Source organism: Asterias amurensis, chromosome 7 (genome assembly GCF_032118995.1).
Source record: "Asterias amurensis chromosome 7, ASM3211899v1".
NCBI lineage: Eukaryota > Metazoa > Echinodermata > Asteroidea > Forcipulatida > Asteriidae > Asterias > Asterias amurensis.
Window position 1 is genome coordinate 8712561 of NC_092654.1, and position 26289 is coordinate 8738849.

Sequence of the window (26289 nt, forward strand, 5' to 3'; positions counted from 1 at the left end):
AAAACACTAAGAGTGGAGTTCTGGAGAACTATGTGGCCAATTTCATATAGAGCTGCTTAAAGCACAACAAAGTAAGCACAACAAAATTATGATATACCAGAATAAGGTTACCAGTCAAACTACCCTGTCACATGTAACATTGTGATTGGTATCCTGCTCATTTCTGCTAAGCAGAGTTGTTAAGCAATACTTTATGCTTAAGCAGCTCTATGAAATTGGGCCCTGTTGTACTACAATACTCCCGTACCAACGAGCAAGATTTTCCATGAAGTATTTTAATTTAAAGTCACCTAGAAATAGATTTTTTTTCTTTCAAACATAAGAGTACATGCTTACGAACAATAACACAATTTTTTAAGTAATTGTTTGTCACGATTTATATGTTTAAAAAATATATAAAGTTGTTTGGGGGGCTGACTCCGCCTACCCCTTTTGTGACGTCAATCGAGGCAGACTTTGCCTGCAATGCGTATAGTAAACACACGTGCAAAGTACATGTACGTCCAAGTCGTGAGTTGGTACATTTCAAAAAGTGTTTTTCTGCATTCAGCAGCAATACACCTGGTCGGCATTGCCGGAAAAAAAAACAATTTTTTTTTTTTTTTAAACGTACAAACTCACGACTTGGTCCGTACATGTACTTTGCAATTGTGTTTACTCTACGCATTACAGGCAAAGTCTGCCTCGATTTACGTCACGAACAGCGCCCTCTTGGGTCGGGGTCTACTCTTAAATGTGTAAATAACATAAGAACTAATATTTTAAAACCTTAGTTAACTGTTTATTCACATTCCACTCAACAAAACACATATATTAGTGACAAAAGCTTTATTTTGAAAAAATACCACTTCCAGGTGACTTTAATGATAAACGCAACACAAAAAAGTTAGATTTCAGACACCCTTTGTTTTTATTTACTTAACTTGTTATAATGTTATGTGAATATACATCATCAATGCTACAGTCCAGATAACAATGCATGCTACAAAATATGATGGGCCACTCATTTTAAATACTTCATTTTGACATCACACTGTGTCCACAAAAAATATAAACATGAGTTTCTATAACGCCATGTTAATATCTGCTATACATAATAATTTGGTTACAAAAATATGTCATACCGGCGACTACTTTCAACTAAAAGGTTTAGAAGTACCATTGTATATATACACTGTCGTTTGGCAAATTGGTTTGTAATCCAATATTTAAAGGCAGTGGACACTATTGGTATTTACTCAAAATAATTATTAGCATAAAACCTTTCTTGGTGACGAATAATGGGGAGAGGTTGATGGTATAAAACATAAACATTGTGAGAAACAGCTCCCTCTGAAGTGCCATAGTTTTCGAGAAAGAAGTAATTTTTCACGAATTTGATTTCTTTCATTATTATCTCGCAACTTTGATGACCGATTGAGCTCAAATTTTCACAGGTTTGTTATTTTATGCATATGTTGAGATACACCAACTGTGAAGGCTAGTCTTTGACAATTACCAACAGTGTCCACTGTCTTTAAAGGCATGCACTGGACACTATTGGTAATTACTCACGAAATCATTGTTAATAGCATAACAACTTACTTGGTAAGCCTAACGAGCAATGGAGAGCTGTTGAAGGTATAACGTATTGTGAGAAACGGCTCCCTCTGAAGTAACATAGTTTTTGAAGAAAAGGAAATTTCTCACTCAAATACTAAGACTTATAGACTGAAACCTTTTATGGCATCTGAGTGAAAGCACACATTGTGTTTTTTCTTTCATCATTCTCTTGCAACTCCAATGACCAATTGAGTAAATAAAAATCACAAACATAGTAGTTTATGCATATGTTGGGATACCACGTGAGAACACTGGTCTTTGACAATTACCAATAGTGTCAATTGCCTTGACTAAGACATTTAACTTTAACTGAATACGTGTCTTATTTGAACATGCCCTCAACATACATAGGAGTGTCCGTTGATAGCTTTACTGTCATGTTAATAAGTGCATTAAATTTTACATTACAAATACACTGTGCGTCAGACTCTTTTGTTGAGCGAACAAAACAAACTTTCAACAGTTCAACACAACGGACAACATTCAATTCATTTAAACATTGACAACTGTTTGTCTCGATGAAATTGTACATCATTGGTTTCAGAAAGGTTACCAAATGCAATGAGCCATTTTGAGATAATGATGGACACACTGTGTCATACACTGTAAAAACTCTCGGGTCAAAATTAATTTTGGGTCTAGGGGGCCAGACCCATTTCTGGGTCTGTTTGACCCTGAATCCGTGTCAGTGTGATCCTGAACCGTGTCAGTGTGAACCTGAATCTGTGTCATTGTGACCAGAAATTTGGTTAAAAGCGGGGATTTTGACTCAGATTCCAGGACAAATTGACACAGATTCCGGGTTAAACTTACCTAGAAATGTGTCTTGCCCCCTGGGACCCAAATCAGGGTCAATTCTGACCCGGGAGTTTTTAGAGTGTATGACACTACATGTATATTAGGTTTAAGGCTAATTGGATTGACGGATATTTTCACAGAGATGGTATTACACGGAGGCCGGCCGTGACATCTGTTCCCCTGGTATTGGCCTTAAAGCCCTTTAAAAGTCCCCACAGACTTTAAGATCTTCCATAGAAGTGCCCTTTGTAAAATGAAAATGGCCTTGCCCTCTTAAAGATCACAGGCCGGTTTTCGCTCTTATCATAAGATGATGTTCCCTTCCCATCAAAAATGATAATGTAACAAGGATTGTTTTTATCCTAGAAAGTAAACACAGTGTACATAGGTAACAATATAAAGTAAGGCATAACAAAGACAAACAGTAACTTTTAAATTACATTATTTGTCATACTAATTACAATTACAAATGAAAATAATGATAAAACTGCGCAGCAGTTGTGATATATAAGACACAATGAATAATTCACAATGGTAAACATGCAACCATTACAGTAAGTTGTAGTCTACAATGGTCCCAGTTGTTAGCAGTAATAAACTTAATGAAATAACAACCATGCCAATGCTTTATAATAAGTTTGTGTCAATTCATATTTGGACTCATTTTTAATTGGACCATTCCAAAATACTACTTTCGGAAAAACTCTAGAGGACTGGTACTTGTATTATTTAATATTAAAGGAACACGTTGCCTTGGATCGGACGAGTTGGTCAAAACAAAAGCGTTTGTAACCGTTTTTAATATAATGCATATGGTTGGAAAGATATTTTAAAAGTAGCATACAATGATCCACACAAGTTTTCCTCGAAATTTCGTGGTTTTCCTTCTACTGTGTGAACTAACACCGTCGGCCATTTATGGGAGTCAAAATTTTGACCCCCATAAATGGCCGACGTGTTAGTCGACGAGGTAAAAGGAAAAACACGCAATTTCGAGGCATGTTTGTGTGGATCATTGTATTCTACTTTTACAACAGCTTTCTACCCATATGCATTTTATAAAAAACGGTTACAAACGCTTTTCAAAGACCAACTCGACCGATCCAAGGCAACGTGTTCCTTTAAAAAAAAAACCATAAATTAAAATAATTTGTTAAGTAGGTTTTCAGTACAAAACATCAATAACAAAACTGGATTTCACTATGAAATTGAAGCTTATTTCACAATTTTTGTGTTTATGTTGTGGAAGAAACATACAGCATTGGTTTGGTAAAACACAAGACTTGGACCCAATTTCATAGAGCTGCTTAGCACAAAAATTTGCTAAGCATGACATTTCTTCATTGAAAAAAACAAAAACAGGATTACCAACCAAATTTCCATTTGTTGCATAATGCTTGTTGTTTGTTCATACTGAAAACCATGTGGAAATATGGTTGGTAATCCTGTTTTTATCGAGGAAGAAATTTCATGCTAAGCAAATGTTCGTGATTAGCAGCTCTATGAAATTGGGCCCTGCTCTTGTAGCAACAGTATAAGAGTAGGCCTACACATACTAAATGTGACATTAATGTGACCAGGGGAAAAGGATAGTATCTGTGACCTAGCAAGGGTTAAATCAAGAGCCCCGTTTGTAAACGTTGCACCCATGACAAATTTAACTTAATTGAATTTATACCTTCTTAAACACCTTCTTTTTAAAATAGATTATGTTTTTCTTTTTACAATAATTTCTCTGTTAACATTAGTATCTACTGAAACAAAAACAAAACATCAATTAAATCCATTCTTTTTGTTTCTCGATAATTTCTAAACAAGAAATAAAAAGTCCAACGGATTGATTTTTCTGTTTTTACTGTTGAAGTATTTGTATTATTGTACATAATTAGCCACTTGGTAATGTTAAACATTGGAAATATTAAACATTTTAACAGTGTCTTTGTGTTCTAGATTTCAAGTAAATGAAATGTCCTTTGTTCTCTTATTTCCCATTTTTCCACATAGTGAATTTACAAGGCGATAATTTGAGCTCTAAATATTTTCCTTTTTTTACAGCTGCACTGCCATTTACATCATTTAAAAATATAAAATAAAACATTGGTCCAACCTTAATAAGTTGACAAAACAGGTTACCCAAAATAATACACAATTTGTTTTAAATATCGCTGTACAGAGCTACTTTCAATTATTAGACCCATTTATATGACGCCTTGTAAGGTTCCATGGGGTGAACTTTACATCCCTTAGTTGTGTAAAAAGAAAAAAACATGAACCAGGCAAGGAGTTCCAAAGAGACAGTAGGAGGAACAAAACTGTTGGAATAACTCTGTGTTCTACAGCTGGTGTTCTACATCTTGCCCCCCCTCCAAAGTTTTACTCTAGCTGTGCATAAAGTATCTTAAAAACAAAGTTATCTCTAATACAGTAATACAAAGCAAGTACAAATATTCACTACCTGTATCTGTATAGGCTAATTTCACATCTATATTGTGACAACCTTTCATTTGGGTTATTTCAGAAAAGCATTTAAGACAAATTATAATATTCATTTTGGTTTTTATCCATGTACACCGATGTGCGTTAGCACTGTTTACTCAATACTTTCCCGAGATCGGTGACAAAAATCACAAGCATATTACTCAGGTGGGATTTGAACCCACGACCTTTGCAATTCTAGAGCAGTGTGTTATGCCAATTAGACCATCGAGATTGCCTCTAAGTATGGAATGTGTATGGGTAAAAACCACAATCAATATACTTTATCCTGCCTGACGCAAATTTAACATCTACAAATTATAATATTTCATAAAAGGTTCACCACTGTCATTATTATTGTTTTTAAAATATTAAGTGGGCTACTTAAATAAGATTAAATCATAATTTATACAAGGCAGTATTAATACCAATAAAATATCATAATTTTGATTCAAATAAATCTAAGGCTCATGAAAGAAGAATGACAACCGACATGGCATGAATACAATCTTCGGATGTCTACAGTTAATTAGAGTTCCTTGTAAATTTCTGAATACAAATGTTGGTTCTTAAAGGGACACGTTGCCTTGTATTGGTCGAGTTGGTCCATGAAAAACATTTGAAACCGTTTGTTATGAAATTGATATGTTTAGAGTGATGTTTTAAAAGTAGAAAATAATGATCCACACAAACATGCTTTGAAATTACATTTTTTTTTTTTTACTTTGCGAACTATACACAGTCGACCATTTTATGGTAAAAAACTTTCCTCCACAAAATGCTGTGACCGTGTTAGTTCACAACGTAAAAGGAAAACCATGCAATTTCGAGGCATATTTATGTGGATCATTATATTCTATTTAAAAAAAATCTTTCTAACCAAGCATTTTGTAACAAACGGTTTCAAACACTTTTCATAGACCAACTGGCCCGATCCAAGGCAACGTGTCCCTTTAAAGCCATTGGACCCTTTCGGTACAGAAAAAAAAAAAAAGTTCACAGATTTACAAATAATTTACAGGGTTTACAGAAGGTAATGGTGAAAGACTTCTCTTGAAATATTAGTCCATGAAATGCTTTACTTTTTGAGAAAACGGTAAAACAATATAAATTCTCGTTTACGAGAATTACGGATTTGTTATAAACACATGTCAAGACACGGCGAAACGCGCGAAAACAGGAGTGGGTTTTCCCGTTATTTTCTCCTGACTCCGATGTCCGATTGAGCCTAAATTTCCACAGGATTGTTATTTTATATATAAGTTGTGATACACGAAGTGTGGCCCTTGGACAATACTGTTTACCGAAAGTGTATAATGGCTTTAAAGGGTCTGTATAAGTTTGGTAATCACTCTTAAATAAAAAAATGTCAGTAAACACTCTTTGGTTAGAAGCTTACAGCAGCTTGCGATAGTATAAAGCATTTTTGAAATACGTTTCACTTTTAAAAAATGTGGTTATGTAAAAATATTTAAATTTTTATGCCCCAAAATTTGAATGTAAGTAGCGCAGATTGTAGATTCCTTTAAGAGATTTTATATTCTTGAGTGAACATATTTTCTCCGGAGTTTCGGCCATATTTATAAAAAAAAACGTGATGACCTTTTGAAATGAAATGTTCACATGTTAGTTTTCTTGGATACATGAACATGTACATTTATTAAGGATTAAAATAATCAAATGGTTAAAAAAAGAGTCAGAGTCATAGATTGTTTCTTCTTCTAGTCGATGTAATACTGATATCAAGTAATAAACCACAAGCGAAACTGACCGGGTAAGTTTCAAATAAATTGGGGCTGAACAAAGAAAGAAAAAGTTACGGCGGAGGATTTGAACGAACAACCTCCGGATTAACCATGAGCTTGAAGCTAAGTTAACCGGCAGCAATTTTTACCCAAACTATTTCCATTTGAAAACTTTCACCACCACACATCACATCAGTTTGTGTACACCATTTTCACTGCTACTTAAGTATTATATAAATTGCGTCATATCAGATAAAAACGCATGTTTGGTTCTCAGCATTTATAGCAAATCAACTGCTCTTTTAAGGAACACGTTGCCTTGGATCGGGCGAGTTGGTATTTGAAAGGCGTTTGAAACCGTTCTTATGAAATGCGAATGGTTAGATAGATAATTCAAAAGTAGAATATAATGATCCACACTAACATGCCGCGAAATGGCACGGTTTTCCGTTTACGTCGCCAACAAACACGGTCACGCATTTTGTAGAGTTAAAATTTTAACTCCATCAAATGGCCTACCGTGTTAGTTTGCAACGTCAATGAAAAAACGTCCAATGGCCTACCGTGTTAGTTTGCGACGTCAATGAAAAAACGTGCAATTTCAAATGATACTTGTGTGGATCACTATGTTCTTCTTTCAAATTATCTCTCTAACCATATGTTTTTCATAACAAACAGTTTCCAATGCGTTTCAAAGACAAACTCGTCCGATCTAAGCAGTGTGTTCCTTTTTGTATAACACTTCTTCCTCACAAAACAACTTTGCATAGTTCACATTGCATACATACACAATTTACAATCAAGCTGCAGAAGGACTGTGCAAGTCTAGCGCATAATCAAATTTCTGGAACCACATTGGTCCCAACCATACTGAGTTTTACGTGTGCATGATTCTGTTGGTACCAATACTTTAGCTTATTAACAGGGTTTTTGGCTTAAGACAAATTTAGCCATGAAATACACAAAGGTAGGAAAGGTTTTAACAAATCAACGAAGAAAATCAGAGAAAAATAGTTGACCTTTGTTTACGGATATTTGTAAAAAAAAAAATTAAAAAAAAAAAGAATTTTTCCCAACTGCTACACAAATTTGGCCGTGATTAGCAAATGGGGTTTCTTAAATAAAAAGCATCCTCGTTCCAAGTTTTATTTTCGTTTCAATATTATTAATTGGAACAAATTATTTGTATAACATAAAAATTTAAATTGTATTTACAGAATTAAAAAAAAAAGTTTTAATTTTCATAGAAAAATATAGTCTTGGTTTGAGTTGTTTTCACGCTTCGATATGCGCAAGACTTGCACAGTCTTGAGGGCCATGTCACACAAAGCAATTTACAGGCAACCAGTTCCAGGCAATCTCCTAGAAGAGAATCTACACAAATTTGAATGTTCACATATTATTCTCAGGGACCCTAAAGGAACATGTTGCCTTGGATCGGTCGAGTTGGTCTTTGAAAAGCGTATGTAACCGTTTGTTATCAAATGCATATGGTTAGAAAGATGATTTAAAAATAGAATACAATGATCTACACAAATTTGACTCGAAATTGCGTGGTTTTCCTTTTACTTTGCGAACTAACACGGTCGGCCATTTATGGGAGGCATAAATGGCCGACCGTGTTAGTCGACTGGGTAAAAGGAAAACCACGCAATTTCGAGTGATACTTGTGTGGATCATTATATTCTACTTTTAAAATATCTAATAGTATGCATTTTATAACAAACCGGTTACAAACGCTTTTCAAAGACCTACTCGACCGATCCTAGGCAACGTGTTCCTTTAATACATTATTTGAAAAGTTACTCATTTGCTACCAAAGTGGTCCTGTAGCATGCACTGCAGTTGGTTGCCTCCAAGTTGCCTGCTAAAAGTTCCCTCGTGTGACAAGGCCCTTCTTATTAGCCAAAGACACCGACGGGGTTCACAGTGAAAAAAACAAACCAGGGCCCAGTTTCATAGAGCTGCTTAAGTACAAAATAGTTGACAAGCAAAAGCAAAACTGTGCTTACCAAAATAAGGTTACCAGCCAAACTGCTATGTCACATGTACAATTTGCGACTGGTATCTTGCTTATTTTTGCTTAGTAGGAAGGTGTTAAGCATAATTCTCTGCTTACACCCCGGTTACACATAGACGCTGCTTCTACTAAGATAGAAATGTAGCTGAGCTAGGTATAGCCAACACTAAGCGGGGAAAAGGAATGCCATTTGGGAGTTTTCGTTTACGACGACGGATGGTTCTGCGACGGTAATGATGACATTTGGCGTCATCTACGCATGCATCAGCTTTGAGGATGGTCGTCCCTCAATTTCTACGACAGTACTTGGGATGAATCTTCAGTGTGCTGAAAACGACAACGGTTGGCTGAGAAACCGTCGCTGAACCATCTGTCGTCGAAAACGAAAACTCCCTACTATCGTACAAGCAGTGTGAACGGGATATAAAACAGCTCTATGAAATTGGGTCCAGGGCTAAAGACAAAGCAGAACCCACCATTTCAAGAGAAGAAGACTCTTTGAATGTAGGTTACGTCAGCTCGGCAGATAGGACAGCGGAAGCACTCGGGGGAACAACGCTCGCAGCAGATCATGTGACCACACGGGCAGAAGACGGTGGACATGTCACGTTCCAGACACACTTGGCAGAGATGCGAGTCGCGGATGTTGGCCAACTCGTCCTGGAGGCAGTTGACGAGTTCAGCCTCTGATGATCTCTTGGTTCTACTTGGACCCTCTTTATTTCCCTCCTGGATTCAACAAGAAAGATACACCGGGGTTGAAATTCGACAAATGTGAAATTTTAGAAAGTAAAATTAGCTCCGATGCAAGTTAAACATCTAGTAAAATTAGCTGTTGCTAATAGTTAAGAGCCTGAGGTTTTGACCCTAGCAGAGTCTTTCTCGAGGCTGAATGTCAACACAACGTACATGAATGTACATGAACGTAACATAAGCAATGAAGTGGAAGTACATAAATAGAGATAGACATAGACGCAGGATTGAATGGGAAAGTTCCCAGAAAATGGCCGCTCCAGATTTTCAACAATTTCTCAAAAACACTAGCACCTTTTGAACCAAAAAGGATTGAAACGAACAGTGGGTTCCAATAACAAAACATATACAATCCCTTTAGTGGTTGAATTTAAAGCCAGTGGACACTATTAGTAAATGTCAAAGACCAGTCTTCTCACTGAAGTGTATTTCAACATGTGCATAAAATAATGAACCTGTGAAAATTTGAGCTCGATTGGTCGTCGGAGTTGCGAGATAACTATGGAAGAAAAAAACACCCTTGTCACATGAAGTTGTGTGCTTTCAGATGCTTGATTTCGGGACCTCAAATTCTAAACTTGAGGTCGAGAAATCAAATTCGTGGAAAATTACTTCTTTCTCGAAAACTACTCCACTTCAAAGGGAGCCGTTTCTCACAATGTTTTATACTACCAACCTCTCCCCATTACTCGTCACCAAGTAAGGTTTTATGCTAATAATTATTTTGAGTAGTTACCAATAGTATCCACTGCCTTTAATGTAATAGAACCCTTGCATAACGCGAAACGCTACACTGTTGCGCACGTTTTTACGCACAAAGAACAGCTATGTCCAATCATTGGCCTCCTTTGACCCTAGTGAGGGCGTTTTTTAAACGTATGACGTCACATGCAAGGGGTCTATTGTAATGTCTGCCACATTGGCTATCCTACCTTTGTTCCCTCAGTCTCTTCTGCTGCTGTTCCATCCGAGTTGTTAACCTCCCTGTGTGCTTTGATTTGCGGCATACGAAGATCACCGACGCGGGACGGCTGTCTACTCAGCATTATCTCTTGGGAGTGCGTACTTCGCAGAGTCTGGGTTGAGTAGGGCTGATTGCTGGAGAGATGAGCGTCCAGATCCACTGAGAAGCGTTGCTGCCAAAATGAAAAATTTATTAACGAAAGTAAGCGGAAGGACAATAAGCCTAATGTAAAAAAAAATAACATTGGTGACCACTGTGTAGTTAAATCTCTGTTTTGGGTATGTGTATGTAGTTTCGAAAAGAAACCAGTGGATTCGGTACCACACATACTCAAAAGACAGATCTAACTACATGATGTTACCACACAATTCTTACATTAAAGTATTTTTAATGGTTAAAGGGAAGGTACACGTTTAGTAATTGTCAAAGACCAGTCTTCTCACTTGGGCCCAATTTCATAGAGCTGCTTAAGCAAAAATTTGTGCTTAAGCAAAAAATTCCTTGCTTAGTAAAGTCAGATTATCGGCCAAGACCCCACTCAATTGTTATGCTAAGTAAACAACAGCTAAATACCAGTCTCAAGCAATGTACATGGCATGACATTTTTGCCAGTAACATGTGTAAACAAAGCCAGCTATTTTCGTGCTTAAGCAGATTTTTTGCTTAAGCAGCTCTATGAAATTGGCCCTTGGTCTATCATAAGCATAAACTAACAAGCCTGTGAAAATTTGAGCTAAATTGGTCATCGGAGTTGCGAGAAAATGATGAGAGAAAAAACACCGATGTTGACGAATTTGTGTGTTTTCAGATAGGAATAAAAGACTTCTGATTCTAAAGTGAAAATTAAACAATTGAAAAATTTAAAGCAAAAGGAATTGACATGACTGAGCAAATTAGACGTGAGAAAGAAGCAGAGACATACCGGGGGTGGACTACTGTCATGGTGGAGATGATGCCATGCGTTGTCATAAGTCTGGCGTCTCGTCTTGGTGACGTCAAATCGATAGATCTTACCGTAGTCCGTGTCTGGCCTGACGAGGGCAAAGAGGGAGCCCCAGCCGGTATGGGAGTGCTGTTGACGCACTACCCTCTCTACATTCTCACACTGTTAAAGAAAACAATATAATAATAGTGGCTTCTTATATAGCGCACATATCAATATCAGTATCGATATCAGTTTCAACATTCAGTATTTTCCCTACATAGCACCATGTAATGGTTTACAAGGTGCTGTGGCGCAATTTGCTGCTAATCAAACCAAGAACACTGTATGGGGCAAACCCCTTATCTTTTTGGTAAGTGCACTGAGTTCTTTTACATGCATTACACAAACACGCGGGCCAACGGCTTTACATCCTGTTCGAAGGACAAAGCAACGCTGTGATCTAAATGAAACAGCGGTATTTAAATGCCTTTTTGTATTGTATTGTGTTGTATTTTAAAAGTGTCTAGCTTAAGGACACGGGTGTCACGATTCGAACTCTAACCAACACTCTGCTGATCAGAAACACCAGAGCTTGAGTCTGGTATTCTTATCCCAACCCTAACTTAAGGCCAAATCCGACTACGACTACGGCTACAGCGGTTGCTTAGGCTGTTGCTAAGGACATCCTATACATCAACACATAATGACGCAGAAATCTAGCCGTAGCCATAGATGTAGCACGGCCTGACACAGATAAACGCTTACCCTGAAAAATGTGTGAGATTCAGTGAAGGCACGGAAGAGGGCCTGGGCACTTTTTCTGGATGTGAGACGGAACTTCCGGACAGAGACTACGTCAGTCTCCTCCGTCTCCGTTGATGTGGAGTAGAAGTGCACAGAGAAACGATTCTGGTGGTACGATACCTTGCTGATGTCTTCAAATTTGATACTGCAATATTTCAGAAGAGAACAAAAAATTCAGATGCTCATTATGAGAACCTTTGTTGTCTTAACTTTGTCAAGTCAGGGTTTCTATTGAGACAACAATTACTCCAGAAGCGACCTCGCCATGAGCAGCGCGCCATATCACGCTAGCTCTGCGTACGTCTCTAACCCCTGGGAGGGAAACTCCGATCTGTGTCTTTGATTGGCGCAAAATTGGAAACGCCGTGCGTCTCCAAAAAGCTCTATACGTCGAAACGTGCGCGTATAAAGATGTACGTATTCACTTTTTTGTCACGCAACACTGAACGCTAAGGCAAGTTTATGACTTTTATTACACACTGTGCATCCAGCCTGTGCGCGACTAATGCCCAACACAGAACAGATCCACCAAAGGACTAATTGTAATATTGCATATATTTGGATATTTTGAAGTCACACTTCCAGGGGGTTATGATCGAGCAAGGCATGTTTGGAAAAAATGGAGTGGCGAGATCGATCACCCCTGGGAACGAGGTTGCTCAAGAAGCCCTGAAAAGTTCTGAAAAATAATACCACTCAGGGGCATAGCCATAGAGTTATATATAAGAACTAGAGGGCGCACAAGTGATACTTCGTGCACAAACGCCACGGGACCGCAAGATGACAAGCGCGTCATTCTGCACGCGCGTTGAATATGAAATACACGTTTGAGTTTTTTTTTATTGAACGCTCACGCGATGCTGTTTGTTCAACTTACAAAATGGCCGCACGCTGTGAGATGCCAGTTTTGTCAACTTAGAAAATGGCCGCCTGCGCGCATGCCGGAGCGCGTATATAGGCCAGTGCGCAAACTAGTTCTTATATATAACTCTATGGGCACAGCCAACATTTTCTAGTACAGACATGGAGTGGTTAAAGGAAAGGTAATCATTCTTCTCAGATTGTGTTTTCCCATCAGGGATTATTCTTCCAGTGTGGACATAATTTCGCATACGGATTTTCGGCGATATCTCAAAAGTGCGACCTTTCAGATGTTAGTTTTATTGGATTAATCAAAAAACAATCAACGCTTACAAAAACCCTAAATTGAACTGGTAGAAAATTGATAACAAAATCTATCTTTTCAAATGGATAAATGTTACTCAAGTTGAAACCTTAGCTATGAAAAAAAAGTGTCTTACTTGTCCATAATATCCCTCTCTTTGCTCAATATCTGGAGCCCTTCACTGTATACCCCGATGACGACACTCGTCCTGTCCATGGTCTCGGCTGAGAAATACTCGACACCATACCCCTGCAGCTTGCTAATCTTATTGATGAACTGGATTTTAGCCTGGGACTTTGTGACCGGTTCTTCGTTTTCGTCATTCTTATGGGCCTCTCGTACTTGTATGAGTCTGGACTCGCTGATAACAAATTTAAAAGAAAATAATTAAAAACATTTATGATAAATCGCCTTACATCGCAAGGCCGGACAGCCACTTCAAGATGAGGGCTATGCTTAACTGATTTGGGCTGTTGACCCAAATCAACTGTCACCAGCAGTACGTTGCCACCAACTCCTGGGGCTGAAACAGGGCTGAGCAGGATACCAGTCACAAATGTTACATGTTGAATGATATTTTGGCTAGTAACCATATTCTAGTAAACATAATTTTGTTGTGCTTTTACCCCTTTTTCTGAAATAAAGCCGACATTTTCCATTTGTACAGAATTGTCAACATGTTTTTAATCTTGCAACTATTTTGAAGAGTTAGTAATTCCCTAAAACATTTGTCACTTCCTCAGCCTCGATTTGGTTACATTGATTAGCTGACATCTATTAGCTGACAACTTAAAGGTGCCCGTTGCCTTGTATCTGACGAGTTGGTCAATGAAAAGCGTTTGAAAACAGTTTGTTATAAAATGCATATGGTTAGACAGATGCTTAAAAAGTAGAATATAATGATCCACACAAAATATGCCTCGAAATTGCGTGGTTTTCCTTTTAGTTTGCGAAGTAACACGGTCGGCCATTTTGTGGAGTCAAAATTTTGACTCCACAAAAAAGCGTGCCATGTTAGTTCACAACAAATAAGGAAAACCATGCACTTTCGAGGCATTATTGTGTGGATCATTATATACTACTTTTAAAACATTTTTCCAACCATGCATTTTATAACAAACGGTTTTCAGACGCTTTTCATAGACTCGTCCAATCCAAGGCAACGTGTCCCTCTAAGCCCTTTTCACACTGTATCTCTTGTCCCCACCTAGGTCTCTATTCCATGGTGCTGCAGTTGCACATTTGAAGAATACACCATGGTTTTACTGCTAAGCCCTACTCCAGAGCAGGGAATGCTAATCCTCAGGGTATGCCCATCTGCCAGGGTAGATTAGGGGTAATGAGATCCAAGTGTGAAAGGGCTAGCCGTTTTTTCCCAAGGGTTGCCCCCAGGGGATAGAGTAGTGTGAAAACAGCTATAGAGGCGCCTGTACCTGTAATCCACCTTTTTAAAATTATCCACAGACATTTAACACCTGCATTTACTACATGCGTCCTAACGATAGCAGAACAAAAGTAATAAATGTTGTGGAAATGAATGTGTTCAAATATTGTGCTTATATTATACACTCACCTCAGTTCAGGCAAGATGCACTGATACTGCGAATCTAGAACAGCGCCCTCGTTGCCCAACTCGGCATGGACCATCAAGACGCACAGCTGCAGTTTCTCATCATCTTCCACTCTGTAGTGGCTCAGCAGTAATCTGTTCTTCAGTGTCATGTAGTACAAGTGCCTAACAAGAGATACAACAAGAATGGGATGGGATTGAGGTATTGCAAAAAGCAAAATATCAAGAGGGCGCTTTTGAACCCTCAAAAAGATATAGGCCATGTGTGCGCCTATCATGGTTGACAACATACACCGCAGTAGCAAATGCCCCATCTGCCTACCCACAAAGCATTGCGATAAACCTGAATCGCGATAAACCTTATGGTGAGGTATCAACTGATGTTTGATTTGCGGTACCATCATGTGTATATCTACTTGCTTGAGAACTTGTCTTGCTTTATATTTCACTAGTAGATTTTTTGGAATTCAGGAGCTTTCTCTACTACCCCGGAGTAGATTTTCAGAATTTGGGAGACTTCTCAGCTCTGAAAAGAAAACTAACGATAGTCCCAATCAGTCAAGCTGAAAAGGCCTTGTCCGAATAGCCAGCTTATGGCTACGGCTAGATCGCCACATCATCATGCGTTGAAGTATAGGAAGTCCTTAAAGATGCTATATGTCAGATTTTTGGCCGATTTGACCCAACAATTTTGATTTAAAATTCAATAGGTATTTTGATGGGGGTCGAGAAAATTACAAGCTTTCATTTGAGCCATTGCTCGAAAAAGTCTGCCAATTATTAGTAGCAGTGAAATAAAGTGCTCAAAATTAGTTTTTGACAATATATCACGTGACCAATTCGTATGTGTTTTATAAGAAACGTTTTAAATTTTTGCAATGGTTCCTGACCATTAAAAGTAAAAGTTAAATTTTTTTTCGATAGAGCGGGTGATACTCTTTGAAATACCATTCACTCAAAATTTTTTTTTTTTTAATGTTTGGGGCCAAAAATCTGACAAAGCATCTTTAACAACAACGTTAAGCAACAGTCCTAGCCATACCTGCAACAACAATAATAATATTGACCCCTTGCATGTACCTCACACATGGCGACTGTGCCACGCTCACCATTTTGGTTTGCAATATGTTTATGTGTAAACGCTGCGCTGCCTAAAATGCGCACTTCACTGAATAACGCACAATGACATTGCCCACCAACATGGCGCATGCAAGATTATTCTGATGATTACATCAGGTGATTTGGGTCAATAGCCTATTCTACAAAAAATATAAATATGCTTTAGGCCCTAAATAAGTGCCCTGGGCACTGAGCCAGTAACATTTCTTTAATCTTTCTCAGCTCACTCGGGAGTATACAGCCCCGAGCTGCCGTGGCGCTCCTTAGGTTTTTTAAACACACAATAATGATTCCTCTACCCTCACATGTACCCATTTATCATACTCCTGGGTAAAGAGAAGCAATTTTAGTGAAGAGTTTTGCTCAAGGACACACTAGTCATGACCGTGGATTGAACCCACATCCCAATGTCTAAACCACCAGAACTTGAGTTTGGTGCTCTAAATCGCTCGGCCATGACAACATTCAGATATTGCCTAATAAACGGATTTGGGTTTGGTCTCCGTTATATAATGGGTCAAACTAAAGGTCAAGGTGCAACAAGGTTAGCATATTATTAGCCAGAACAATAGTAGTTTATCACTAGCCATCTCAAATTTTTTCGCAGTTCTTAATAGCACTTTATTACACCTAGGGCATCTCAATAAAGCACTCATTATTTTTCTACAAGGTACACATGTAGTGGAATGCATTGGTACAAGGTGCAGACTGTTCCAGAAAACACCCGTGCAAATCTCTTCCTCTAACGACAATGAACTAGGTTCTTTAACATGCGTTACACAACACATGGGACCTGCGGCTTCAAGTCCCAAGGCTTCAAGTGGTTAAGTGTCTTGCTTCAGGACACAAGTGTCAAGAACTGCGTAGTTATTGTTATTAAATTATTTCGACTATTTTGTTGACCGTTAGCATACAAGACCAATCCATTAAGCTCAGCCCCATTGCGTATTGACCAACCACAATCCATTGTGTTACCAAAGTCCGACAAAATAAGGTCCGACATGCCTGCAAATATGCTTGGCGCGCGCGGCAGAGTTGTGCAGAATGGCATTGGAGAGGCTCCGTGTTCTTGTTCACACGAGCGCCGTAGGCGGAGCCTAATGGATTGGTCTATTATTAAGAATCAAACAAAACTGACAACATACTTGCTGATGCTTTGCTGAAGCTCCTGTGGTGTCACAAAGAACTTGACCTGGAGACTCAGTCTGTGATGCGACTTTCTCGTACTCAGCTGCAGATTCAGCGGATTCCTCAGATTCAACCACAGCAAATCTCCTTTCTTGGAGCGGTATCGCAACCCAAAGTATTCTCGTTCAACAAGGCCGACATCATCGCAAACCTGTGGGGAAAGGGGGCATGAAATAAGTGATTTGCTTGAGTGACTTCAGTGACTTTGAGACCCGGCAGGGGCCGATTTCACAAAGAGCTAAGATTGATCTTAAACTGCAAATCAATCGTAGCTGCTATTAAGTAAAGTGTGATGTCACATTACAAATCACAACGGCATTACTAACAATTTGTCTAGCGATGAAGAACTCTGCTTTGTGAAATCGAGCCCAGACCCGATACTTCACAGAGGCAACGAAGGCGATTGCCTCCATTCCCCCTGGTCATTCATTGCCTCGGTGCCCTTGAAATGCTCCAATAGAAATTTGAAGTTTCCTCATAGGGTGCTCTTTACCAAGATGAAAATGCCTTGGTGCCCTTGCCCCTTCAAAAAACAAAGTGTGCACTAAGGCCTATGAGCCAGTGTCGTAGGAGATTTTGTCCCCCAGGTGTATGCGTCTCCCCAGGGCTCGAAAAGTAACACTGGACCTCAGGCCTGAGGCCAGTGATTTTAGCGTCAGGCCAGTAAACTCATTAACGAATAAGCCCCATGTGGGTTCAAACCCCCCAAGCTAACGGCTGATCTCACAATGACTAGAATAACTATTGTCCTCTAGTTACTGAATCAACATTTTTGGTTTGTGCAATTCATAATCATAGACATTAAAAGCAATTTTTGTATCAAAGAGTTTGGCTGTTTCCAGCTTGGCGCTCATATTCCCTTGTGGGAGTTTGGCTAATTCCTTTGGACATTTTGGAGGAAAGATCATCATAACAAACAAACAAACAAACAAACAAACTAATAAACAAACAAACAAACAAACGAACGAACGAACAAACGAACGAACGAACGAACGAACGAACGAACGAACGAACGAACGAACGAACAAACGAACGAACGAACGAACGAACAAACGAGTGAGCGAGCAAGCAAGCAAGCAAGCAAAAAACAAACAAACAAACAAACAAACAAACAAACAAACAAACAACCAACCAACCAACCAACCAACCAACCAACCAACCAACCAACCAACCAACCAACCAACCAACCAACCAACCAACCAACCAACCAACCAACCAACCAACCAACCAACCAACCAACCAACCAACCAACCAACCAACCAACCAACCAACCAACCAACCAACCAACCAACCAACCAACCAACCAACCAACCAACCAACCAACCAACCAACCAACCAACCAACCAACCAACCAACCAACCAACCAACCAACCAACCAACCAACCAACCAACCAACCAACCAACCAACCAACCAACCAACCAACCAACCAACCAACCAACCAACCAACCAACCAACCAACCAACCAACCAACCAACCAAACAAACAAACAAACAAACAAACAAACAAACAAACAAACAAACAAACAAACAAACAAACAAACAAACAAACAAACAAACAAACAAACAAACAAACAAACAAACAAACACACACTGTACTCTACTGCTAGACTCATACATGGTGTACTAGTATGTATAATAGTAACATGGGTGTTGAGTTAATGGACAAGTCAAACAGCGCCCTCTAAAGACACAATTTTTAGGTGTTCGGGCAACAGCCCGAACAACTCTTTGATTTTGTTCGTTTTTTTTTTTTAGGTGTTCGGGCAACAGCCCGAACAACTCTTTGATTTTGTTCGTTTTTTTTGGTTGTTTTTTGGGGTTTTTCTTATTCTTCTCGCTGTCGATTGTCCGCAAGAAAAAGCATAGATGCGAAGCTTGCATTAAGTTGAAATTTTGCACACAGGTAGACAATAACCAGTAGATGATGCAAAAGTTGTTACGTCACGATGACATCATCAGTTGACGAGATACACAAATTCAAAGTTTATTATTTCAAAAAATCATAACTTTTGATCTACATAAGGGATTTTTACAATCAATACATCATCGGAAAGGGCAATAAAAACTCCCTAAACGCCTCACAGACATGACCCCTTTTTGATCTTGTCTTCTGGTTCAAAATCGAGGTTGAAAATTCAAAAATTCATGTATAAAGAACTACAAAATTCCCCCATTGATTGCGCGTAAAGATTTTACAATTACATGTACATGTACTTTGTCACCACGTGTAAGCATGCGGTGCATTGCGGTCACCACGTGTAAGTATGCGGTGCATTGAGGAGCATAGTCACGCTCTGCACCACGTGTTGATCGTTTTAGTCTGCGTTCTCGTCCGGTCACTGAAGTTAAGCAAAATCGGGCCCAGTCAGTATTTGGATGGGAGACCACTTGGCGACCAAAATTTGTACTATTTATTTTTGTATTAAATTTTTTTTCCTCCTATAAATAGCTTCGCTTTAGTCTGTTTTCAAGGCGTTTTCAACAAAGATTTCCCTCCCGGTTAGTTAGTCTCTTCTCCAGTCGTCATTATGCATAAGCTCCTATATCCTCAACCACACAAGCTATTTTGACAATCACATCATATGAAAGGGCTTAACGTACGTAGTCTGTTTTCAAGGTGTTTTCAACAAACATTTCCCTTTCGGTTAGTTAGTCTAATCTCCAGTCGTCATTGTGCATAAGTTCCTATGTCCTCATCCACACAAGCTATTTTGACAATCTATACATCATATGAAAGGGCATTACGTACGTAGTCTGTTTTCAAGGTGTTTTCAACAAACAGTTCCCTTTCGGTTAGTTAGTCTCTTCTCCAGTCGTCATTATGCATAAGTTCCTATGTCCTCAACCACAAAAGCTATTTTGACAATCTATACATCATATGAAAGGGCTTTACGTACGTAGTCTGTTTTCAAGGCGTTTTCAACAAACATTTCCCTCCTGGTTAGTTAGTCTCTTCTCCAGTCGCCATTATTCATCAGTTCACGTTTTCTCAAACACAAAAGCTATTTTGACAATCTATACATCATATGAAAGGGCCTCACGTATTCCACAAAAATGGGTATGTTGGTGACCTCCTCTTGACTTTTTGACCTTTTTAAACTGGAAGAGCCTGTAAAATGCTTTGAAAAGGCAGTATTTAAAGGCTTTTAGGTTGAAATGTACACTTTTGGGGGGGGGGGGTAGGTGTGTCTAGGGGGTGTCCAACTGGCCCCAACATCCCATATTGAGCTAGATCAGCTGGTGAGTTAATCTGATGAGACCTACTGAAAAAACATTAAACATACTCCCAGGTATCCTGAAAGGCCACAGCCAGACACATTTTTAGTGGTGGGCGGAGCCTGTTAGACACGCCCAAATTGCCCCACCCCTTGCCCCACCCTCATATTAAGGTAGCTCAGCTGGTGAGTTAACCTGATGAAATATGTTGCAAAATGTTCAGAATAGTCCCAGGTGCAATGAATGGCCACTACATTTTCAGTGGTTGTGGTAGAGGGGTAGGGGGTAGGGAAACCTACATTGTACATTAGGCGAAAATGTTCGAGTAGATTTCATCACCAGGGGAGCTGGGGAACTGTAGCTCAATTTATTTGTACTGTCTGGTTACATAAAGTCTAGTAGGCAACCCCCCCCCCTCCTCCCACCAAAGTAGCCGCCTGGAACTATGCCGAACATTTCCCATATGTTTCATTAGGTAAGCTCACCAGCTGATCTAGCTCAATATGGGAGGCTGTGGTCAGTTGGGCGCATCTCGCAGTACCCCCCCCCCCCCACCATTGATGTTTGGAGTGGCCATTCATCATATCTGGGACTGTGCTGAACACTTTACAATAGGCTTCATCAGGTTAACTCAGCAGCTGATCTAGCTCAATATGGGAGGTTGTGGTCAGTTGGGCGCATCTCGCAGTACCCCCCCCCCCCTCCCACTATTGAAGTCTGGAGTGGCCATTCATCATATCTGGGACTGTGCTGAACACTTTCCAATAGGCTTCATCAGGTTAACTCAGCAGCTGATCTAGCTCAATATGGGAGGCTGTGGTCAGTTGGGCGCATCTCGCAGTACCCCCCCCCCCCTCCCACCATTGATGTTTGGAGTTGCCATTCATCATATCTGGGACTGTGCTGAACACTTTCCAATAGGCTTCATCAGGTTAACTCAGCAGCTGATCTAGCTCAATATGGGAGGTTGTGGTCAGTTGGGCGCATCTCGCAGTACCCCCCCCCCTCCCACCATTGATGTTTGGAGTGGCCATTCATCATATCTGGGACTGTGCTGAACACTTTCCAATAGGCTTCATCAGGTTAACTCAGCAGCTGATCTAGCTCAATATGGGAGGTTGTGGTCAGTTGGGCGCATATCGCAGTCCCCTCCCCCCCTCTCCCACTATTGAAGTCTGGAGTGGCCATTCATCATATCTGGGACTGTGCTGAACACTTTCCAATAGGCTTCATCAGGTTAACTCAGCAGCTGATCTAGCTCAATATGGGGGCCCTTCTCAATGGCCCCATGACCTCTGCAGAAATACTTTTCCTTACATGGGCATGTAAACTAATACAAGTAGACCTTTGCTGTCATACATGAAATATGGTTAACTTTCTAGCTAGGCTGATCCCCCTGAAAATAAAGGATGTTTAACAACTCTGTGTAAAGTGTAGTAACTGTTTTAGTATTATTTCAAACTTGGACTCAAAATTAATAATCCATCAAAAACTATGTCAGATTAAACTTTTCACCGATGCTTTTTCAAAATACTTGAATGAGAGTGAGAATGCTCAAAGGTATGATCCTGAAGTTGAGTCACATAGTGTGTCATTGTGGTTATCAGCAATAATTTTTTCCAATTGCTGGTGTCCCAGGGAAGTCTGTCCGCCGAACTCTGTCCCCCATATGGTAAATTAAAATGGGTTGAAGGAGGAGGGTTCAAAAGAGGGCGCTATCAGAAGAAGTTTGTCCACAGTTCGCCATATGGGGGGACAGAGTCTCCGAGGGGGACATAATCTACTGCTACACTGGCAAAGCACTTTGCTCTATCAATCAATCAATCATAGGCTTTTGAAAAAGGGTGAGCAAGCAAACTTTTGAAATTGGCTAATGAAGTAGATTGCCTGATGTTCTGAGGAAGATGTTTGCACATCTTTGGTGCTGTGATAGAAAAGGCATGATCTCCCAAACTGTGTTTGGTTCTTTGAATGTGAAAAATTTAAGTTTGGGAACAGGAACGCAGATTTCTGACCTGGTTCTTTGAAAATAAATCCAGTGATTAATGTGATTATATTTAAGCTTGCTAACATTTCACCGTACAGGAATTGGAATTAAGATGTTCAGAGCCACACTTCTCAGCAGATAGACAAACTGTGTGATTTTATTGGCCTTTATTTTTTTTTTTCAGGCTGCTTAAATTTCTTTGCACACCCCTGCAGTCCACTTTGGACTGGTCCGATTTATACGATGGAGAATTGTACACAAGTTAGGAACCGCGGCTAGTCTAAAACTTGCCTGCACAAATACAAAGCCTGCCAGTCATTGTTTGTGTTGTCATTATAAATCTGTGCCCTTTCTGCCAAAGTCTTGTCATTTTATCCTTGATGTATTTATGATGTGAGGGCACCAATGATTTAAGCTGCAATGGACGGGACAGTGGACACTAATGGTAATTGTCAAAGACCAGTCTTCTCACTTGGTGTATCTCAACATATGCATAAAATAACAAACCTGTGAAAATTTGAGCTCAATCGGTTGTCGTAGTTGCAAGATATTAATGAAAGAAAAAAACACCCTGGTCACACAAAGTTGTGTGCTTTCAGATGCTTGATTTCGAGACCTCAAATTCTAAACTTGAGGTATCAGAAATCAAATTCGTGGAAAATTACACGGAGGTCAGAGTTCCCAACTTGCCCAAGTTCTACTTTGAATTCAACAAATAGGCAATTTACACAAAGACCTAAACTATGTTTTAGGCCTATAACTTCCAGTCCTTATTTAGGCCTATAATTTCCAGTCCTTATTTGGACAACAGCTTTGATATTGAGGTAAAAATATTGTCCCGTTCAAGCTCGCCCTGACATAAAGCGCATTGCCACACTGCCTTACTGGCTTGTAACACTTCTCTCACAGAATGGTTTAGTCCAACTTGGCCGCGGCTCGGCTGTTCGTCAATCGAACAGGCTGGACTGCCTGCGGTTCAGCGCTTGGTGTTCAAAAAATAGAGCATTGAACATATCAGGAAGTCAAAATAAAATGTGATGCTACAGGTTCAAATATCAAACTGGGAAATTTGTGACTGTTTCCGGGATCTGGTACTTTTTTGTCCTTATTCTTCAAAATATTTTCTTAATGGTGTTATAAAAGGATTCATTAGACATAGAGGATTAAGATCATGTTCCTAGAATTGTGTCATGATTTTCAAAAGTGGTAAAAATGGAACAAATCTGTTGACTAGCTGTCAAAATTGTACGTGTTTGACCATTTCGTCCTGTACGATTCGAATTTAGCTCGTAAACCGCCGGCTCCGCCATCAGGAGGAAGGTTCTGTCATCGCAACTATACTAAACAAAACACTAGACTAAACAAAACACTAGCCTAAAATTCAAGGCTCAAATTTTACAAGAATGCAGGCCAAAGGCCAGTAATTTTAGTGTAGAGCCAGTAAAATTACAGCGATCTTGAGTCTTTCAATTGAGCAACATTCTTACTCATGTACACTGTGCAAAATCTTGAATAGTAACACACCTATCAATTGTTGACATTGAGTTAGTTGCAATAACGTAACCCTCCTCGTTGTTGGGAGGAAGGTTACATTATCACAACTAACATCAAGGCTGAAAAACCAAAACAAAAAAAACCTCATTTTTACAAAAAGGGATATCTCATTGAGGTACTTCTAAAGGGGTGTAATATTTTGGGCCTCCTTAACGTTATACGTTTTACAACCGTTAGCCAGCAATCTGAAGTTTCTTTTGTACTACACTACCAAAACTTTCCCCACATACTCAATATACATTCATAATGCTTGTATTTCCTGTTTGTTGAGTAATATTAAAAAACATCATCAAAAAATGCTACTTTCTGCTCGTAAAACGTATAGCGTCAAGGAGGCCCAAAATATTAGACCCCTATAAGGCTCACAGGGGAGCCTTATAGTTTCTAGAAGTATCATTGAGGTAAATTAGATACTATATTATTTCATATCGAATGATAAGTGGTGGCTCCATACGGAAACTTTTCCCAACTGTGGCTTAGTTCAATCGAACAGGCTGGACTACCTGCTGGTTCAGCACTTGGTGACCAAAAAATAAAGGGTTGAACATATCAGGAAATCAAAAAACATGTGATGCTACAGTGTACAGGTTCAAATATCAACCAGGGAAATTTGTGTCTTGTGACTGTTTCGCTCCGGGATCTGGTTTTTTTGTGTCCTTATTCTTCAAATTATTTTCTCAATGGTGTTATAAGGGTTCAACTGTGGCTTAGTTTGTCATTGTTCAGATGGAAACAGGTTAAATACGTTACCTGTGTCACTGACACTGTCACTGTACTACATTTATGTATAATCCAGGAATCAGGAATCAGGATTTTCTTTCTTGTTTTGATTCTCAATCTGGTCCCGTACTTCTGGCCCAATAAACATGGTAAACATTTTTTAGCAAAAATTTGAGCCTTACTATTATAGCATAACTTATAAATCAAAAGAATAACAAGATACCTATTTAGGAGAAAGTTAGAACTAGACTAAAGAATAGAGTAAAAAATCAAGCCCAATTCTAATTCCAACCTCGCCTAACGACGTATCCAACCGTGCCAACGTTGTCGTTACCTACCTTATCCATCAAGGCTTGTCCATTAGAAAACTTGGGAAGATGATACTCCCGCACATTATATGGCGACTCGCTGATAAAACACCACATTATTAAACATTACTTCGGCAATCTTAGAGCTCAACTATTAACTAATAACTGCTCTTTTCCAGCAAATTTGAGCCTTAATTCGTCATGGTTGTGTGTGCAGTTTTTTACACCAGCTCAGCCATTTGCCTGCTGTCTAAAATAGTCTGGTCTTCTTCAATCCGAAGTTATATCTTCCAACAAGAGGAAATACGTCTAGGTACATGTCCATCACTGTCCAACCGTGTTTAGAGAGAGGTCGACCAAACAAAAAGAAAACAAATAACAAAATGAACAATAAAGGTTGTTTACTGTCAAGGCAGAATTTCTTTCACCCATTGTATTATTTGACCGTGTCAGGATTGCCATTGAATATGTGTATCCATTAATGAGACAATGGCCTTGAAATTATGTTATTTATTGATGAAAATTAACAATGGTCAAAAAAAGATCCATTGCCCTTTTCGTTTTCGAAACCAAGGTTTCTGGTTTAGGCTTATTTCACAAAGAGTTTAGATTAGTCTTATCTCGAGGAGTAACTTTTTGTCTTGACTAAACTTGGGACTAGTTTTGTGAAATAGGAGGTCAATCTTCACAAAGGTCCTAACTTTTAGGACTAGTCTTAGCACTCTTTGTGAGTTGTTACTAACTACATCCCAAACCGTGAAAGTTATCATTTTCACAGAACAGCAGATTCCATCTCGAATTGTTTTAAAGTATTTTTAGTTGATGAATCATTTTCACATTCTGATTGTTATACGTATTGGCGATTATAATATTTATTACATACTTCCTTTTAATTTAATATCTGACGTAGGTCGGCTACATGGACGGTTAAAAACTTGTTCTATACAAAGGGTGCTTTATCCTATTGCAATGTCAAGGTGAACGAACTTTTACTTGGCACTTTGTGCCGAGGTTGAGGGGTTGCATATTAAATGGTTGTGCATCATCAAGATAACGGCAAACTACGTCTTGAAAGGAAATCTCCTTCGTCCTTTATTAAAACCCAAAATCAATTTAATTAGCACGTGGTGAGGAAGAATATTAGTTTAACCATATAGAGTAAAAGGACAGAGAAACACGGGGGGTGGGTCTTGAAAAGGGTTTATGGACTAAGTTGCTAAGCGCGGATGGCAGGGTAGGAGGGCCCGCCGATGTCGTGCCCGGGATTTTTTTTTTAAGTAGAGGCTCTATGGTGCAATCAAGATGCATTTTGTGTCACTAGTAGGGTTATTAACAGCCTAAGTTCTGCATGGTCTAGGCATCGTCTGCTGCCTGCT

General features: G+C 39.2%; 1 protein-coding gene across 1 annotated transcript; it reads right to left on the minus strand.

Annotated features, from left to right (window-relative positions):
- Positions 1 to 8357: 8357 nt before the first annotated feature.
- Positions 8358 to 25144, minus strand: LOC139939737 (E3 ubiquitin-protein ligase MYLIP-like). Its single transcript, XM_071935834.1, has 8 exons — positions 24944 to 25144; positions 17086 to 17279; positions 14825 to 14986; positions 13388 to 13612; positions 12048 to 12231; positions 11280 to 11462; positions 10326 to 10529; positions 8358 to 9369 (listed from the first exon to the last, which is right to left on the minus strand). The coding sequence occupies exons 1-8, from the start codon at positions 25028 to 25030 to the stop codon at positions 9121 to 9123; spliced, it is 1488 nt and encodes a 495-aa protein (XP_071791935.1). The 5' UTR covers positions 25031 to 25144; the 3' UTR covers positions 8358 to 9120.
- Positions 25145 to 26289: the final 1145 nt, after the last annotated feature.

What these genes read in the sequence shown, in the direction of transcription:
- LOC139939737 (XM_071935834.1), bottom strand. Translation starts at nt 25,030, where the DNA reads ATGTGGTGTTTTATCAGCGAGTCGCCATATAATGTGCGGGAGTATCAT. An exon ending in GACAAGCCTTGATGGATAAG is followed by an intron (nt 17,280 to 24,943) that starts GTAGGTAACGAC and finishes CTTTCCCCACAG; the next exon opens with GTTTGCGATGATGTCGGCCT. An exon ending in TGCATCTTGCCTGAACTGAG is followed by an intron (nt 13,613 to 14,824) that starts GTGAGTGTATAA and finishes ATTTGTTATCAG; the next exon opens with CGAGTCCAGACTCATACAAG.